Source organism: Heterodontus francisci, chromosome 2 (assembly GCF_036365525.1).
Source record: "Heterodontus francisci isolate sHetFra1 chromosome 2, sHetFra1.hap1, whole genome shotgun sequence".
In the NCBI taxonomy this organism is placed as follows: Eukaryota; Metazoa; Chordata; class Chondrichthyes; order Heterodontiformes; family Heterodontidae; genus Heterodontus; species Heterodontus francisci.
The window spans coordinates 152,274,340-152,294,097 of NC_090372.1; the positions used below are offsets into that span (position 1 = coordinate 152,274,340).

At 44.0% G+C, this 19,758-nt stretch overlaps 1 protein-coding gene across 2 annotated transcripts in view; it reads left to right on the forward strand.

Moving 5' to 3' along the window:
- Positions 1-19,758, forward strand: part of dnah5l (dynein, axonemal, heavy chain 5 like) — a 472,330-nt gene that overhangs the window by 307,834 nt on the left and 144,738 nt on the right. For both annotated transcript variants that reach the window (XM_068012046.1, XM_068012056.1), the window contains 3 exons: positions 1,784-2,002; positions 9,492-9,668; positions 18,678-18,872. In XM_068012046.1, the coding sequence (XP_067868147.1) occupies positions 1,784-2,002; positions 9,492-9,668; positions 18,678-18,872 (591 nt within the window). The remainder of the gene's footprint in view (positions 1-1,783; positions 2,003-9,491; positions 9,669-18,677; positions 18,873-19,758) is intronic.

Sequence of the window (19,758 nt, forward strand, 5' to 3'; positions counted from 1 at the left end):
CCCTTGATCCCTTTGGCATTAAGAAATATGTCTGTCTCCTTCTTGAATATATTTAATGACTTGGTCTCCACTGCCTTCTGCGGTAGAGACTTCCACAGGTTCACCACCCTCTGAGTGAAGAAATTTCTTCTCATCTTGGTTCTAAATGGCATAGCCCATATCCTGAGACTGTGACCCCTGGTTCTGGACTCCCCAGCCATTGGGAACATCCTCCCTGCATCTAGCCTGCCTAGTCCTGTTAGAATTTTATAGGTATGCACGAGATCCCCTCTCATTCTTCTAAACTCTAGTGTCCTTGTACACCAGTTGCTGAAAGCAAGCATTCAGTTGCAGCAAGCAGTTAGGAAGGCGAATGGTATGTTGGCCTTCATTGCAAGAGGATTTGAGTACTGGAGCAAGGATGTCTTACTGTAGTTATACAGGACCCTGGTGAGACCACATCTGGAGTATTGTGTGCAGTTTTCGTCTCCTTATCTGCGGAAGGATGTTCTTGCCATGGAGGGAGTACAAAGAACATTTACTAAGCTGATTCCTGGGATGGCAGGATTGACATATGAGGAGAGATTGGGTCGACTAGGCCTATATTCACTAGAGTTTAGAAGAATGAGGCGAGATTTCCACCCGCTTGAGGCAGAAAGTCCCGCCTAATAGAGCTGTCGGTCAATCAGCGGGCCGGCAGCTCTTAGTCCCAGCAGCACCACCGGGAGTGGTGGCCACTGCTGGGACTGCAGCCCAGCTTCATGAAGAAGATGTTGGGGAACCCTGGAACGAAGGTACGTTTTTGTTGCCGCGCCGGGAGTGATCAGTCGGGCCCCGGCGATGCAAGAGTCATCGATTGGGGGAAGGGGGGCATGTTGGGTGTTGGGGGTGGTTGGGGCAGTGGGGCGGCCCTCCGTCGGGCACAGGGTGCCCTATCATGAGGACCCCTCCACCAGACCGTCAGGGAGCTGTCTGCTTTTGTCAGGTGGCTTCTCTCGGGCCTGGGCTACCCGACTAGCCATGGGTAAAATCCCTGTGGTGGCAGGGGGAGTCCCTTAAGTGGCCATTAAGTGGCCACTAAAGGGCCTTGATTGGCCTGGGGCGGGCGGGCTGTTTTTCGCCGCCACCGCCCTGCGTAAAATGGTGGCGGAGGTGGAAACTGGTTGGGAAGGGCCTCCCGCTCCATTTTACGCTCCCCCCACCCACAACCTTCTGGGCGGCGTACAATTCTGGCCAAACACTTGTTTATATTATAAATGTGACTGTTATAATGAAAATTTAATGGTTTTAATGGTCGGCAAGTGGACTGTAATTGGTAGAGGCGTTGCTATGGAGAATGCACCAGTTTATGGTGACTAACAGTTAACTGCCAAGCTTTGTTTGAAATTTAAACCAGGCAGCTTGACTCTGGTCAAGGCATTACTCTGAGGAATGAACGAGTGAATGGCTGTCACTTATTTTGTTTAGCTGAAACAGGCCCAATGTGTGTACATGTTCTTTCTGTCTGCAAAGAACAGGGCCCTGTGTATTCATATATCTAGCTTCCAGTATGCGCAATTGCACCATGCTGTGAACCTGACTGACAATCTTAAATTGGTTGTAGAGCCCACCTGCCGACTAATCAGCACTCTCTTCTCATGCAATATAAATTTGTGCTTTCCTATACATTGGCATTCTTGCGAATTGTCCTGATGAGTGCAAGAGGAAAAGCTTCGACAAAATGTTTCCATTTTCAGCAAAACTTAAGATATATTTTGCTCTGTTCATACTTTTCGTTTACTTTGATGTGTCTATTTGCAAAAAGGCAAATCTAACTCTGCAAGAGGCCCGATTAGTTGTTGCCAAAGAAGAACTGCACAATGCACAAGTACAACTGGATGACAAGCAGCGGGAGCTAGATGAAGTTCAGGCCATGTATGATGCTGCCATGTCAGAAAAACAAGCACTACTTGATGATGCAGAGGCCTGTAGGAAAAAAATGAATAATGCCACTGCCCTCATTGAAGGCCTGGGTGGTGAAAAGGTAAAACTAAATTGGCCATAAACCCAATGCTAATATTCATCAAAGACCATTTATTGAATCTGCCATAGTAATTAAGCAGTTTTGTATCAATTTAATATAGCAACTACTGATTGTAAAAACCTGATTAACACTTCAGTGCCTTTTATTTAAAACAGAAAGAGAGTGCCGTACATTTTTGTCATGGAAATAAGAATGTTTTCAAAATCACAAGGCATGTAATGGTGCAATCTGTGCAGGAGCATAATAAATTCATTCAGTCTCCATATAATGAGACTCAAACAATTATATCCATTACGTAAGCGCTTCTGTTTTTCTTTGTAAAATATGTTTTAAGAAATTATTGTTGAATTTTGGACATTGAATCATCTGGAGATTGCTGAATTTTGTGGGTGTTTTTCTTAAAAGGAAGGTCAACAGAAGTTGACCAGTAAACAAGATTTTTACTGGAAGGCACATGTTTGTAAAGAACCCAGAAGGGGGTTTGATTGAAGAGTTATTGGCTTATTGACAAGTCAGGATTTATGGCTGTCATAGGACTAGCCTCTGGAAAGGTTTTTGTTTCATTTTTAACTGTTAAAAAGCCAGTGGGTGTTTGACCAAGAGCAGTTGGAGTTTGATTATTGACCTGCCAGAAGAACAGAAAATCCAACCAGCCTGTCTTTCTCTCTTGAAAAGCAAATCCTGCATCGAGCCTCCTATATTTGAAAAAATCCTGAATGTTTGCAGAAAGCTTGCATCTTTGAAAGAATTTTGCATCGAATGTGTAAGAATTGAAACCTTTGTTGCTACACACCTTATGTGAGATCTATGAGAAGTCTTCTGTAGCTGCATTTCCTGAAAGCCTACCCAGACTGTTCAACATTGCCTGGAAAGATTCCTCGTGGCAGCCACCTTTTCACCTTTGGGACTTCCATATCTTCTTTTAATCATAACAGCTGTAAATAAAAATCTTTTTTTTTGTTCCTGGTTAACCAGTTGTGTATGTGAGTGTGTAAGTGGCTAGGATAAAATAAGGGCCTTTAATATTTCCATTAGTGCATATGTTTTACTTCATTATTGGTTACGGCTTGGTTTAAACAGATAATTTAGTTGTTTATTAAAGAAATCTGGTTGGTGTGCTTTATTCTGGGGACAAATAGAGTATCTAATTGACTGTTTCATTAAGTGGGAAAATTTATTGATATGTTGTGACCTGTGGAGAAGTGGGACTGAATTAACAGTACACTCCTCCCCCCTTGGTTATAACATATCTTAAAATAAATGTCATTAAAAATAGATTATTCAACTGAAATAAGTTTTTGGTAAATTTTGTGCTCATTAATGTGAATTGTAGGTTGGAACATTTTGACACCAATTTGCACGCAGAACGCACCAGTCTTTGTCAGGAATAGACAGTTCATAACAGTTTTTTCTATTATTTAGTATGACTTCTTCAAATCTTTCCTGTCACTGGATCTCTATTATAATAGTGTTGAGTAATACTTGAAACAAGAGATTCTGGCCATTAAATTCGATAGCACCCAAAAATGGGCATGAGGATTGCATTGTGCAATTAATCAGTGACCATTGATTGCGATGCAGGCAGTAAGCCAATGCCGTGCTGCTTGCTCATTTACATGATTTCAGCATCCAGCTAGGGTTAATCAGGCTGTTGATTACCTGGATGCATCAGCAGGGGAGCAATATTGTGAGTGGCTAGCACCAGTTAAAGGTGATCTGCACCACTTAAAGCTAGCGAGCATCTCTTATAGGGGTGGTACATTCTGGCTGGAGCAGGTGCTGGCAGTCATGCAGGAAGTGACTCCCAATTGGTAAACATTGAAGAATGGCACAACTTGGCAGAGACCAGTCTGTAAGGTTTCTGGATGCTGTACTGTAGGCCTTGGTAGAGGAGGTGGAAAGGAGGAGAGATGTCTTGTATCTGCAGGGGGCCAGAAGGCTCTCCAGACACATGGTCAGAAGGCAGAGGGAGCAGAAAGCCATGGAGGTCAATGCCAGTAGTCAAGATACGAGGACCTGAATGCAGTGCTGTAAGAAGTTCAATGACCTCACATGACTGGTCAAGATTAGTGAATGCACCTTCAAATGTCATATCCCACCAACTGTGCCAGTCGCCTCCCCCACTGTTCAATTCATCATAGCCCCATCATTTATCTAGCAACAATCTCTTTCAATTGGGACTCATACCTGACATTTACATGCTCCATCCAACCTTCATAAACTTAGATAAGAGCAAAATACCGTGGATGCTGGAACTCTGAAATGAGAACAGAAAGTGCCAGAAATACTCAGCAGGTCTGGCTGCATCCGTGTAGAGAGAAACATAGTTAACATTTTAGGTCTGTGACCCGTCATCGAAACTGGCAAAAGTTAGGACTGTAACAGTCTTTGAGCAAGTGAAAGGGGGGAGGAGGGAAGAAGAAAAAGAGGGAAGGACTGTGATAGGATGGAGGGCAGGAGAGATTAAATGACAGATGTCCTGGAACAAAATACAAGTGGAGTGCTAAATAATTGTAATGAAAGACAAAGCACGAGTCCAGAGAGAGTGTTAATGGCATAATAATGAACAGATTTGTACGAAAGCAAAAACATGAAAAACAAGTAAAAGACGAGCACATGGTTAAAAAATAAATAAACAATTTATATAAATAAATAAAGATAATAAATAATTAATAATTAAAAGATATAGAAATAAAAACATAAATAAAATAATAAAATAATGGTGCTCATGGTCTGAAAATTTTGAACTCAATGTTGAGTCCAGAAGGCTGAAGAGTGCCTAATCAGAAGATAAAGTGCTGTTCCTCAAGCTTGCATTGAGCTTCAGTGGAACACTGCAGCAGACCGAGGACAGAAATGTGGTCATGAGAGCAGGGTGGTGAGTTGAAATGGTAAGCAACCAGAAGCTCGGGGTCATGCTTGTGGACCGAGCGGAGGTGTTCTGCAAAGCAGTCACCCAATCTGCGTTTGGTCTCCCCAGTGTAGAGGAGACCACATTGTGAGCAGCGAATACAGTATACCACATTGAAATAAATACAAGTAAATTGCTGCTTCATCTGGAAGGAGTGTTTGGGGCCTTGGATGGTGAGGAGAGAGGAGGTAAAAGGGTAGGTATTACACCTCATGCGATTGCATGGAAAGGTGCCGTGAGAAGGGGGCGAGGTGTCGGGTGTGATGGAGGAGAGGACTAGGGTGTCACGGAGGGAATGATCCCTTCGGATTGCTGATAGGGGAGGGGAGGGGAAGATGTGTTTGGTGGTGGCATCACTCTGGAGGTGGCAGAAATGGCAGAGGATGATCCTTTGAATGCGTAGGCTGGTGGGATGGTAAGTGAGGATAAGAGGAACCCTGTCACGGTTCTGGGACGGAGGGGAAGGGGTGAGGGCAGAAGTGTGGGAGGGGTGAGGGCAGAAGTGTCGGAAATGGATCAGACACGGTTGAGGCCCCTGTTAACTACAGTGCGGGGGAATCCTTGGTTGAGGGAAAAAAAGGCATATCAGAAGCGTTGTTGTGGAAGGTTGCATCATTAGAACTGATGCGTCAGAGACGTAGAAACTGGGAGAATGGGATGGAATCCTTACAGGAGGCAGGGTAAGAGGACATGTAGTCGAGGTGGCTGTGGGAGTCGGTGGGCTTATAATTAATACTAGTGGACAGCTTATCCCTAGAGATGGAGACAGAGAAGTCGAGGAAGGGAGGGGAAGTGTTGGAGATGGATCATGTGAAGGTGAGAGAAGGGTAGAAATTGGAAGCAAAGTTAATGAAGTTTTCCAGTTTGGGGCGAGAGCAGGAAACAGCACCGATACAATCATCTCACAAACTTAGCATTGCTGCAAGCCTCACAACCATATTTCACAGCTTGCAAACACTGTCAGATATTCAGCTGTGACAACCACATCACCCAGACAGATTCCACCACACTCACTGACACATTGCCCTCTCTCTTACAGGACAAGGTGGTGCAGAACTGGTGGCAGCAAGAACTAAAGGGCAGGGGATAGGCACAACACCGCATGAAAGAGATGGTGCTGACCATTATTGGGCTACCCGTTGCTGAGGCTGTGGCCAGCTGCGGAGCTGGAACCATTGAAAATGACTGTATCCTCATGCCTACTCTTCCTTACATCCCACGTCCCCGTCATCCCACACTCTCTTCTGATTTACAAGTTGCGCACTGTTTAGTTTCCCCACATCAACATCCCCACACAACAACTTTATCCATTTGACTTTCTCCTTTCAGATATCCTGGAAGTGCAATCTGGTCAGACAGTGGAGGAACAGCAAGAGGGGAGTGATAGCACACTCAGATGAGTTCTTCATGGACACCCAGGGCAGAAAGGCAGTGTCTAGCTTGCCTCCTTCCTTCCTCTTCCTCCTCCTCATGCTCCTGCTCCTCAGCTGCTTGCCTTATAGCTGGTGGCAAGTGCTGTTCCCTCATGCTAACGAGGTTGTGCAACATGCTGCAAACCACCATAAATCTTGACACCCACTCTGTCAAATACTGCAGGTCTCCTCCAGTGTGATCCAGGCAGCAGAACTGTTGTTTCAGCACACCATCGCATTTGCTCCATCACATTTCGTGCAGCTTATGGCTTTCATTGCATGCATGCTACACACGTGTGCGTGCGTTGCACACTGGGGTCATCAGTCATTTGGTCAGAAGATAGCCCTTGCCACCCGAGGCAGAATCTTATCGCCTTTGAAGAGTTTCTGAGGTCGGGACCAAAAGTGGGTCCCGTTCCCTGCTGGAGCTAACTGGCTGCCTGCCTGCAGAATCTCACCAGAGGCGGTCAATTAAGAGTGAGAGGTGGGCACTACTGTGGCAGGCAAGAGAACGCAAGGGCACCTCAAGAATGAGGTGCCCTCGGAAGATGTGTTATAATTTTAAAAATATTTGAGGGGAACCCCCTCCACAGGATTGCCTGCGGCCGCATCTGCAACTCTGTGGCAGAGGCAGCTCTGGTTGAGGGGTAAGTATAGGAGGCCTCGCATGTCCCCCCAGCCAGTCGCTAGCATCTGCCTCCAGGCACCTGCTGGGTTAAGTCCTCAGTGGGGTGGGCCTGTGCCACTGAGAAGATCCACAAGTGGGCAGTTTAAATATCCAAATTGACCGGTGATGACCTGCCTCCGGCAAGTTCCCTCGGAGGCAGGAATGTGTAGGGCCACTGACCCGACACCTTCATTTCAAAATTTCTTCCCGGTCCTGCCTTCAAGCCCACCTTCGCGGGACCAGGAAGATTCCATCCCCAGTAGCTACCCGATGGTTTGGCGTACTGGCTCAAAAGCAACTGGCACAGCAAACTGCCTCAAAATGAAGACATCATGGCTGCTGCCAGGATACTGATCATTGACCTGTATAATTCGCAATCAATGGTCATACACCAGCTGGATATTGAGGGAATGGTATTCCTCGAGAGTTGAGATGTAGTGCGCCCATGAAGCAATTTGCGTGCAGTCAGTGCACCATGGGGAAGCCACCAATCCTAGCAATGCTGTGTGCTCCTTCCACCAGCTTTTCTCCAGCAATTATGTTCGTTGCTGGTTGATATCTGTTGAGTGTTGCTTCAATTCTACAAGTGTTTCCTCTTTGTATAGTTGTTTAAAGTCGTAAAAGTCTATAGGAGTGGGGTAGCAGGTGCTGAAAGAGTTTTTGCTGACTTCAAGGCAAATGTAGTTACCTGTCATTGCGTAGAGACCCTCAGTGATCTCCCTTAAGCAACAGTGGATTGCAAACTGAGATTCTGCAAATATCACCTGCTCTAGTCTGGAAGGAGCCAACCACATAAAAGTTCATCGTCACAGGCACCTTCACAGCCCCTGGCATGCCGTCTTTGCCCTGTTCTGAGCTTGCCGAAGATGACCTTCTTGCCCAGAGGCCAACTGAGGCCCTTAAGTGGCCATTTAAGGGCCTATTCCTGCCGCCACTGGTAATTTAACAGCAGCTGGTGGGAACCCCGCCACATGGGGAGGTCGCCCAGTAAAACAAAGAGGCCTCCCTTTGGGCTTGGAGGTGGGCCTCCACCATGGGCAATCTGTGGTCCATAGAGGGTCCCCAGTGACAAATGCCACCCCTCCGCTAACAATCCCTGCCCCCCCCCCCATGCTCTCAATGGCCACCCTCACCCACCCCCCTTGCCAGGGTCCGCCACACTTAACTGGGGTCCGGGGCTCCAGCGCTGGTCCTGGTCCAGGGCCTCGTAGTACTGGCAGTGGCTACCGTTCCCAGTGGCACTGCTGGTACGACTGAGCTGCCAACCCTCTGATAGGCAGCTCTTGCAAGTGGGTCTCCGTCCTTAAACGGATGGGGACCTCGCACCGGGCAGCTAATTGCCAAGGCACCATTAAATACAGTCAGCAGGGGTCTCCAAAGGGCTGAGGCAGGATTCCCCTCACCTTTTGGGCCCAGAATTGGGACTCCCACCAGCTCCATAAAATCCAGCCCATTGTTTCATGCTGATGTTCAGTAGAATTGCCTCCTCAACACCCTGGGTGGTACATATGGCCTCCTGCCGAGAGCTTTTCAGTTTCCCCCCACCTCCATTTTCTAGCAGTTTCTCCTGGTCTGCATGTCCTCTATCCATTCTCTCAGTCTTGTATTTCTGTATTTCAAAGGGAATGCCTACTTGTGCAGCCCACTGTTTTGTACAGAAGCCTTAAAGTCAGCAAAAATTCTTTCAACACTCCCTGTACATGTTTGCAACTTTAAACAACTATTTCAAAGTGGCAAACACTTGTAGAATTGAAGTAACACCCAGAATAAATCAACCAGCAACTAACCTATAAGTAATTCATTGTCTGCTCTGCATACTTCCAGCAGCCGTTCACTCTGCCTGCACTAATGCCCTTGCCAATATTGCGTCCAGCGCAATTCGCTCCACTAGTATGAGCATGCATCACAGATGCCATCTGGGAGCTCTAAAGGCACTTTTCGTGCCCCAAAAAATAAACTCAAGTGATCCCAATTTCTCGCCTGCAAACTTGAATAAAAAGGCCCCAAGTAGCTAAGTCAAACTATTATCATAATTTAAAAAAAATGTATTTGGCTCATTTCAGTAGCTGCAATACAATCTGAAGGTTTGGATGATTATGTAGATACTTGAGCTTTCCTCCAGTAGTTCGGAACATCATCCAATCTCTTGCAGCTCTCTCCCAGATACTGGGATATCATGACTGACAGCATGTTAATGAGGCCCAGCAATTAAAATTGCTATGGCCTCATGCTGCCTTGGGCTGGGGAGAAACTGACCAAAACCAATGGTTCCCCATTGAAAACCTAATGTCAGGTAAAATCCTCTCCAATATCTCCAACTGTTTCAGAAACCTGTATGAAACATTGACATTTACTGAAGTAAAGAGACATTTGTCAATGCTGGTACTAGTGGTAAACAGAATTGAAACAGTAGAAAAAAGCTTGGGAGCTAAATATGTAAATAAATTAAAAACAATTCAGTGAAACCATTTGATATTCTTTTCTTTAAAAATACCTCAGATTCGGTGGACAGAAAGCAGTCAACATTTCCAGGATCAGATAATTCGATTAGTGGGTGATGTATTGCTAGCTACCGGATTCCTCTCCTACGCTGGCCCATTTAACCAAGAATACAGGAACCTTCTGCTCCAAATGTGGAAGGAGGAAATGAGCAGCAACAAAATTCCATATAGTGATGTAAGTCAACTTTTAGTATTTTTTTATTCGCTCATGGGATGTGGGCATCGCTGGCTAGACAAGCATTTATTGCCCATCCCTAGTAATGAAAGTATTCTTCTATTTTTCAAAACAAATTAAGTAAACTAATTTTCTGGATGCATTAGCATTCATTTACCAAATAATTGAAGTGGACGTGTTGAAAGCATGGGGTAGATTATCAATTTTCCACTCGGGCATAAAACTGCTGTTGCGAATTGGCTGCCCATTGTAGAAACAAACCGATTTCATTTCTATCGATTTCAATGGAAATAAACATTGGGCAACTTGCATTATGGACGGTTGATCTTCAATGCCATTTTATACCCCCAGGCATCAAATTGAAAATCTAGCCCATTGTATCTCTAATAACTTAGAAAAACAGGTGCATTTTGAGGAGTAGAATAATGCAAAATAGTAGCATGCTTAAGTGTTTCAAAATATTCCCTGAGCCAGGGAAACAAATAATTTTCCCAACAAATAGGTTGAATGGGCCCATTGGCAGATGATGGGAGAAGATTCATAGCAATGGCTAATAATGGGGAAGATTAACGATACTCATTGCTTTTGGCACTGATGAGCTGGGCTGTTTCATTCCTGAGCACATATACTGCCTGAGAGCTGTAAAAAAAATAAGTAAACCATCTCTGAAGAGCTGTCCTTATAATTTGATTTGTAACTGTAGGGTGGTTTCTTCTGAAAATAGAAGCAGAACATGAAGAGAAAAAGTGCAAGCAGATTTAAAAGCACTTTTATCTTTGGTCAGTCTTTTGCTTATTTTTCATTTTGCATTCGTGTCTTTCCCATCATGTACTTTGTCATTTTTTCTCTCATGTTTGACTTTGCTGTGCAGTTTCTTGTAATATTTTCTTGTATTCTGTCTAACTTGTCTTTGTTATTGCATCAGAATAGAATTGTTCAGAGCCATAGAGGGAGCAAAATAGAGAACTAAGAAAGTCAACTGGGAGAACAATGAATGAGAAGACAACTAGAAAGACCGATAAACAGTTGTGGACTTTGCTGAAATAGCTGAGTGAAGAGATAAGTTGGGAAATAAATGGAAACAATTGATAAGTTAGAACAGCAGAAAACTGATTTCCTAAGCATCCTGTACCCTTGGGAAGTTTTCAGTTTTATTAGATGGTTAGCTATTGAAATTATATCATTATGTAGTCGAGTGAAATGTGGGAATCTGAAAATATCCTGGCTGCTTTTGCAAACAAGAGTTCTAGTTTGTTGAATTAAAGATGATGACGAACAAATGATCGGCTCATAGATTCTACAATAAAATAAGTTTTGAATAGCTTTGAAAATAGTATTCATATAAATATAGACATTTTGAAAGGTGAATGCGCAAGATGAGGAGCCCAAAATAGGGGCTATAAATATAAGATAGTCATTAATAAATTCAATAGGGAATTCGGGGGGAACTTCTTTACCCAGAGAGTGATTAGAATGTTGAACTTGATACTGCAAGGAGGTGAATAGCATTGATGTTTGTCAGAGGAGGCTAGATAAGCACATGAGGGAGAAAGGCATCAAAGGTTATGCTGATGGGGTTAGATGAAGAAGGGTGGGAGGAGGCTCATGTGGAGCATAAACACCAGCATAGACCAGTTGGGCCAAGTGATCTAGGATCATAGGAAATAGGAGTAGAAGTAGGCCATTCTGCCCGTCGAGCCTGCTCCGCCATTCAAACAGATCATGGCTGATCATCTACCTCTACGCCAGTTTCCCCCACTATCCCCATTCTCTCGTTAGTATTCAGAAATCTATTGATTTCTGCCTGTTTTTGTGCTGTACATTCTATAATTCTATGTAACTGAAACTGTTCAGAAACATTGGCTGGAATTTTACGTTGAGGCGGTGACCCCGACCATCGGCTAAGAAGTTCGGGGAGAGCCTGTCTCCACCAGGCCTGGAAGCCAAGCAGCAATTTTGCGTGGCCCAGGCTCTTAATGGGCCTCTGATGCGCCCTCCACACTCGAAGGCATGAAGTCCTGCCTTCAAGAACTGCTGGCCAATCAGATTGCCGGCAGCTGTTCAGTCCCAGCAGTGGCCACTTTGAGCGGTGGCCACTCCTGGGACTGCACCCAACGAGAATAGGATGATGGATGTCGCCCTTCAGAAAGATAAGTGGGTTTCAGGCCTCGGGGACAAACAGCTGAGCCCTGATGAGGTGGTCGGGGGTTGGAGTCTAGCGCAGGGTGATGGTTTTAGCAGGGGTGACCTGTGCTTCTGGGAGGGCCCTCCGTGGAGCACAGGGTGCCTGATCAGGAGGCCTCCTTCCAGCCCAAAAGGAGGCCTCCAGGTATTACTGGGCAGCCTCCTCAGGTGCTGAGCTGACCGGCAGCCACTGGTAATATACCACTGGTGGCGGGAGGAGGCCCTTAAATAGCACTTAATTGGCCAGTTAAGGGCCTCAATTGGCCTGGCATGGGCAAGCCATTTTCCGCCTAACCCGCCACTGGTAAAATCGCAGCAGGGGCAGGTAGGCGAAGGGAACAACGCCACGCCCCACCCCCACCCCCAGCTCCCACTCGATTTTATGCCCTCCACCCACCCCCACCCCGCCTTCCAGCTCGTTCCTGGGCGGGGATGGGAGGGAGCCTAAAAATCCGGCGATTGTTGTGTGCCCACTGAATGATTTCTATTATTGGTACCGTCTTCCACTGTTCTGTTTGTCTGTGTAATTTCTAGCTTGCGCACTGCAAATTCCTAAGGCCAATGCACTTCTAAATCTTACATTTCTTCGATATTTCTTGATGGAGCTTTACAAAGCACAGTTGTTTTTTCATGTTTTAATGAGGCTGAAAATATTGTTTCTAGGGACAGAGAGGGAGGGAGATGGTGAAGAGAGGGAGGAGGGGAAAGGAAAGAAGAGGGAGGAAGGGAGATGGAGGGGAGGGGGAGAGGGAGGGAAGAGTAGGGAAGGGGTTGTGGGAGAGGGAGGGAGGCTTGTAATTAAATCCCCATGCAACAGAGCTCAATTCATTTTATTATTCCTGTATTGAAGCCCACTGCAATCTTCTAAAATAGATAGGAAACAAATATTAAATATCTCTGTTGATACAGCTTAACACCTGTAATAGCAAAGAAAACCCATTTTAAATGCAGCCTATTATTATGCCCAGCAAGAGAATTTAGCAGTGGGGAAGTTTAACAAAAAATTGCAAACATATGTATGAATGAAACAGTCGCGGTCATCTGATTTTTCTCCCATACCCTTTCCCTCAAAGAAAGAAATTGCAATTATTTAGATCATGGGCCAAATCCAGCCAGGAAAGTGGATTGAGGCCACATTCAGATCAGCCATGATCTTACCAAATTTTAGGAGCAGGCTCGAAGTGTTGAATGGCCTAATCCTCTACTCCTGCTCCTAATTCGTAATTTCGTCGGTACCTTACTAGAGCGGGATATCCCTGTTAGGCTTTACTCTGCACCCATCAAAGTTTTTGCGCCATAACTTGCTGGAAGTTTGAGCTAAAATGACATGGTCAGAGCAACGGGGCATCTGGGAAGTCAGTGAATGGCAGGACCAACAGGGTATCTCCTTAACCAATGGGATTTAAGCATTGAGAAAGAAACAGACAAATTACATAGGAGAGTGAACTAGAGTGGGTGAATTAGAGTCCAGTCAGATATCAAAAGGGAAATAAAGAGAGGGAAAGTTTGCATGGCAGAGGAAGAAAAAAGAAACAGAAAGGAAAAGTAAGAAAAGTAAAAATTTGATATTATTTAGAATCTGTAAGAAGAAATTACTACTTGTAGAAATGAGACTTAACAGTTTAACTTGTTCTCCTTCTGGACCAGAGAGGTTGATTGACATTGCATGAAAAATTATCATGTCATTAAAAGAGTACTTAGGTTCTTTATCTCCAGCACTAACTTACTGTGGCGAGTTTAATGGACAATTAATGTGGAAATCCAGTAAATCTTGAAAATGGTGGGAAGGCTCTTGATGCCGTTTTTGCAAAGCAAGTCGTGGAGTGGTGTAAATCAATAAGCAAGTTCTGGACATTCACGATTCATGGTGTATCTCTTAATCTCCTGAATTTGTTGGCTGATTTGCACATTGATGAAGGGAAATGTGAGCCTATTAAAGATATATGCAGATAATGCTGTAATCAACAATAAGGAAATGGCAGACGTGTTAAGTGAGTTCTTTGCATCTATCTTCACAGTAAAGGGAGAGGCTAAAATACCAGTGATAGAAAGGCAGTAAAAAAAAAAGGGAGGAACTTTTTGGATTTAGTATAAGTTTAAAAAATGCTAATAGAGAAAATAATGGGGTTTGAAATAGACAAGTCTGCATGACCTGATAATTTCAACCCGAGGAAATTAAAAGGAAGTGAGGAGATTGCAGACGCATTCGTCATAATTATACAAAGATCTCTTGATTTGGGAATTGTGCAGTTGAATTGGAAAATTGCAAATGCCCTTCCATTATTTAAGAAGGGTGGGAGAGAGAAAACAGGTAATCGCAGACCTGTCAGTTTAACATCAGTTGTAGAGAAGTTAATAGAATCTGTCATTAGGGGCAGAGTGCTTGCAACAAATGTGAGCTGATCAGAGAGAGTCAGCATGGATTTGTAAAGAGTAAGTCATGTCTGACTAATCTAGTTGAATTTTTTGAGGAGGTCACTAACGTGGTGAATAATGAGTGTCAGTTGGACTTCCAAAAGGCATTTGTTGAGTTTCCACACAAGACATTAACAGCAAAAATAGAAGCTACAGAATTGGAGGTGATCTTGCATCTTGAGCTGAAATTGGTTGAGAGTTAGGAGACAGAGAATTAGGGCAAAGGGTACTTATTCAGATTGGCAAATGAATTTGTACTGAGCCCTCAGCTTTTCGTCATATTTTTCAAAGATCAGGGAATAGAGAGCTGTATATCTGGACATAGATTAAGTGAGTGAGAAAAACTGTGGCAAATGGACTTCATTGTGGGCAAGTGTGAGGTCATTTGCTTTGGATCCAAGAAGGACAAATCAGAGTATTTTTTTTAATGGTGAGAAACTAGGATCAAGTGGAAACTGTGGCCGGAATTTTACGCCTCCCCAGCGAGCCGGATGGTAGCGGGGGGTTGTGTAAAATTGAGCAGGAGGCTCTGGGAGGCCTTCCTTACCCGCTTCCGCCTCCGCCCCACTTTATGTGAGTCGGGGGGTTGCGAGAAATGGGCTGCCCTCTCCAGGGCAATCAAATTCCTTAAGTGGCCACTTAAAGACCACTTAAGGGCCTTCACCTGCCTCCACGGGGATTTTACCCTTGGCAAGCGGGCATCCGGGAGACGTGAAAGGCTGCCCAGTGAAACCTCAATGCACCGGGGGTGGGGTGGGGGGTGCCCGGACAAATGGGCACAGGGTGCCCGATTGAGGGCCACCCCCCACGCTTCCCCATCCACTCCCACGACCCAATCCACCCCTTCCCCCAAACGACCATCCTTGTCTCACCGGGACTTGACCAATTAGCCCGCCGAGGCAACCCTAACTTACCTGGACTCCTGGCTCCATGTCCTCGACTGGGCTGCAGTCCCAGCAGTGGCCACAGCTCCCAGTGCCACTGCTGGGACTAAGAGCTGCTGGCCCGATGATTGGCCGGCAGCTCAATGAGACGGGACTTCCTCCCTCAAGTGGGTGGAAGTCCCACCTCGGAACAATTAAAGCCCGAGGACCCATAAAATGCGGGTTGGATCCCCGGGCTGGGCAGAAGCGCGGTCACCACCGACTTTTACGTCGGTGGCCAGTTCCTATCCACCCGACATAAAATCCAACCCTGTGGAGGAGCAAAGAGATTTAGGTGTCTATTTACACAAATCACTAAAAGCCACTGGACAGGTACAAAAAGCATCGAAAAGGCTAATGGAATGTTGACCTTTATTTCCAAAGGGGCAGGAATACAAAAGGAAGTTCTGTCTCTGTTGTAGAGCCTTGGTCAGACTTCATGTCGTGTACTGCTTTCAGTTCTGGGTACCATTTCTCAGGGAAGCTATATTGCCTTGGAGCAAGTTCCCCATAACAATATCGGACTTAACAGGTTAAATTATGAGGACAGGTTGCATAACCTGGCTTTTATTCCCTTGAGTATAGAAGGTTTAAAGGTGGTCCAATACAGGTGTTTTAAATGAAGGAATTGATAAATTAGAGCCAGACAATTCAGGAAGCACTTCTTCACACAAGGGGTAGTGAAAATCTGATACTCTCTCCTCCAAAAGGCTGTAAATACTAGGTCAATTGAAACTTTTAAGACTGAAATTGATAGTTTTTTTTTAGGTAAGAATATAAGGGATGTGGAGCAAACACAGGTAAATGGAGTTGAGGTACAGATCAACCATGATCTAATTGAATGGCAGAACAGGCTTGAGGGACTGAATGGCCGACTGTTGTACTTTTGCAAATTTGTTTATTTTCAGCCCCAGTTTCTGTCCTGTAAATGGTCACAATGATGAGGGGTAGAATCCTTTGTTAGATTTCTTGAAATATGTTTGATTATGTTGGGTAGAAAGGAGAACAGCAAAGATGCTAGCAGACTCAGTGTCCTTGCACATAACAGATAAAGGCGTCGCTATGGACACGAGATACGATTAGACTCACAGTAAACAATGGGAAACTGTAAAGAAATAAACCAGGTTCTCACTGAGCCAAATAAGGAATTATCTTTATGTCCTTATACCAGACCCTTATGAGTAAGTAAGAGGGGTGTCTTGGAAACAAGATTTAACCCCTGACTGAAACTAGGGAAGGCATGACATCCCTGGGGAAGAACACTCGAGAAAATACCCCTGAGCCAAGGGCTCAGAGAACAGAACAGCAGCCGCAAGTCCGAGACTGATCACCTCGTGTCTTGATGGGTAGTATACTGTGCAAGTTAGTGAAAGCTTGTACTTGATGATTCAGTGTGTGAATAAAATATTGATATACCTTTCACTAATCAGCTTCCATGGATTCTTTAAGAGTAAGTGCGGATTAGGCACAATACTATATAATTGCAGTAATACATTACTTCTGTACTCAAATCCCCTTGCAATGAAGGCCAACATACCATTTGCCTTCCTGATTGCTTGCTACACCTGCATGCTAGCTTTTAGTGACTCATGAACAAGGACACCCAGGTTCCTCTAGACACCAACACTTCCTAACCTCTCACCATTTAAGAAATACTCTGTCTTTCTGTTTTTTCTACCAAAGTGGATCACTTCACACTTATTGACGTTATATTCCATCTGCCATATTCTTGCCCATTCATTTAGCCTGTTCAAGTCCGATTGAAGCCTCCTTGCATCCTCCTCACAACTTACATTCCCACCTAGTTTTGTGTCATCGGCAAATTTGGAAATATTACAATTGGTCCCCACATCCAAATCATTCATATAAATTGTGAACAGCTGTGGCCCTAGCACTGATCTTTGCAGTGCCCCACTAGTAACAGCCTCCCATCTTGAGAATGACCCCATTTTTTCCTACTCCCTGCTTTCTGTCTGTTAACCAATTCTCAATCTATACTAGTATTTTACACCCAATCCCATGTGCTCTAATTTTCTTTACTAGCCTCCTGTGTGGGACCTGATCAAAAGCCTTCTGAAAATCCAAATACACCACATCCACTAGTTCTCCTTTATCTATGCTTCAAGTAAGATCCCCAAAAAACTGAAGCAGGTTTGTCAAACCAGGTTCATAAATCCATGTTGACTCTGCCCAATTTTACCATTATTTTCTAAGTGTCCAGTTATCACATCTTTTATAATAGATTCTAACATTTTCCCTACCACAGATGTCAAACTAACAGGTCTGTAGTTCCCCATTCTTCCTCTCCCTCCCCTCTTAAATGGTGGGGTTACATTTGCTACTTTACAGTCTGCAGGAACCTTCCCAGAATCTATAGAATTTTGAAAGATAACCACCAATACATACATATCCACCTACTTCAACACTCTGGGATGTAGCTCATCTGGTCCAGGGGATTTATCAACCTTCAATTTAGTTAACTTTTCCAGTACTACTACTTTACTAATACTAATTTCTTTCAGTTCCTCAGTTTCACAAGTCAGTTGTACCTTTTCCAAGTCAGTGAGACTATCTGTAATCTTTAAAAAGTATTAGTCAGGCTAGATAGCTCACATACAAAAGCAAAACACTGCTTACATAATTGGTGAGAAAAAGAAAAATTAAAGAAAATTCATCATATAGTTTATCATGGCAGGCATGAATTATTTATTACTTTCTAGTGAGCTTAATTACTGTAAAATATATATTCTATTAGTAGTGCCATTTGATTATTCTGTCACCTCTTCATAAATGTGTTTAACAATTAAAGCCCAAGACAAAGGCTATTGTTGTGATATTCTGGTGCATTACAAAGACGTACAGAAGCAGTAACTGAAATAATCTGAAAGAGTTCTATGTTCATTACTCAAACGTGCTATGAATCTTATCTAGAAATCTGGGCAAGTAGAGATATTCTCTGGGATATAGGGAGGTAGTGTCAGCTACAAGAGTAGCACAGAACGCAAAAATATCTAGAGTAAAAGGAATCCAAAAACATAACAATTGGTTTGTACCAAAACCATGTTCCATGTTGGATTCTCAGCTGCAGTTTTATCACTTGGGAGAAAATAAGCCCAATTCATTCCTGCAGCAAGAGAGAAGAAATCAGCAAGCCGCACCAATCATTGTCACACATTACTGAACAACTGATTCCAGAACAAACTGGCCAACGTATGGCAACAGATCGCTCACCTTTTCAGACATGAAATGTTGGAAACTCAATGAAAGGGAGAAATTTCTATTTTGTTTTTAAAATGTATGTTGGTGAGTAGGCAGAAGATGGCCATTTTTGAAATATAGATAATTCTATGATGTAACGATTATTGCAAAAATGTTTTATTTTGGTTCTAGTTTTCAAGCATACATGAGATCATTCATGACATGAGAAAAACAATTGCAACATTAAGTTGCAGTACCTTTCACAATTTTCATCTCTTTTAACCTTCAGGACATCAACCTAATCAGTATGTTGGTTGATAATGCTACAATTGGTGAATGGAACCTCCAGGGACTTCCAAATGATGACCTCTCAATCCAGAATGGTATCATAGTAACCAAGGCAACCAGGTACCCACTTCTTATTGACCCACAAGGACAAGGCAAGATTTGGATTAAAAATAAAGAAAAGAACAATGAATTGCAGGCAAGTCTGGGAAAATAGTTTTTGTCTATTGTGCCATAGGGTTTCCACTTTGGGCGTAACTGCCAATTCTGACGCAAATTGCGCCCAAAATTGCACCCATTTTGAAAAGTTCTTTTCTCCCAAGTTTCCGCTGAAACTGATTGGCATATCACCAGATGCAAAATATGCCATGAACCAGTGCAATTGGGCAGCGTTTAAAAAGTATTATTTTTAAAAAAAATTTTGCTTTAAAAATTTTCCTCCATATATTTCGAAGTGTTAACTTGGTGAAGTTTGATTAAAACAGCTGAAAAGAGTTTCATCACAAAAAATAAGGATATTTAATCATCAACTGAGTAACCCAATTTTAAATGACATTAACATACCTTAAAAATATATATAAAACTACTTTCTAATAATTCTTTTGGGCCTCCTTATCTCGAGAGACAATGGATACGCGCCTGGAGGTGGTCAGTGGTTTGTGAAGCAGCGCCTGGAGTGGCTATAAAGGCCAATTCTGGAGTGACAGGCTCTTCCACAGGTGCTGCAGAGAAATTTGTTTGTTGGGGCTGTTGCACAGTTGGCTCTCCCCTTGCGCCTCTGTCTTTTTTCCTGCCAACTACTAAGTCTCTTCGACTCGCCACAATTTAGCCCTGTCTTTATGGCTGCCCGCCAGCTCTGGCGAATGCTGGCAACTGACTCCCACGACTTGTGATCAATGTCACACGATTTCATGTCGCGTTTGCAGACGTCTTTATAACGGAGACATGGACGGCCGGTGGGTCTGATACCAGTGGCGAGCTCGCTGTACAATGTGTCTTTGGGGATCCTGCCATCTTCCATGCGGCTCACATGGCCAAGCCATCTCAAGCGCCGCTGACTCAGTAGTGTGTATAAGCTGGGGATG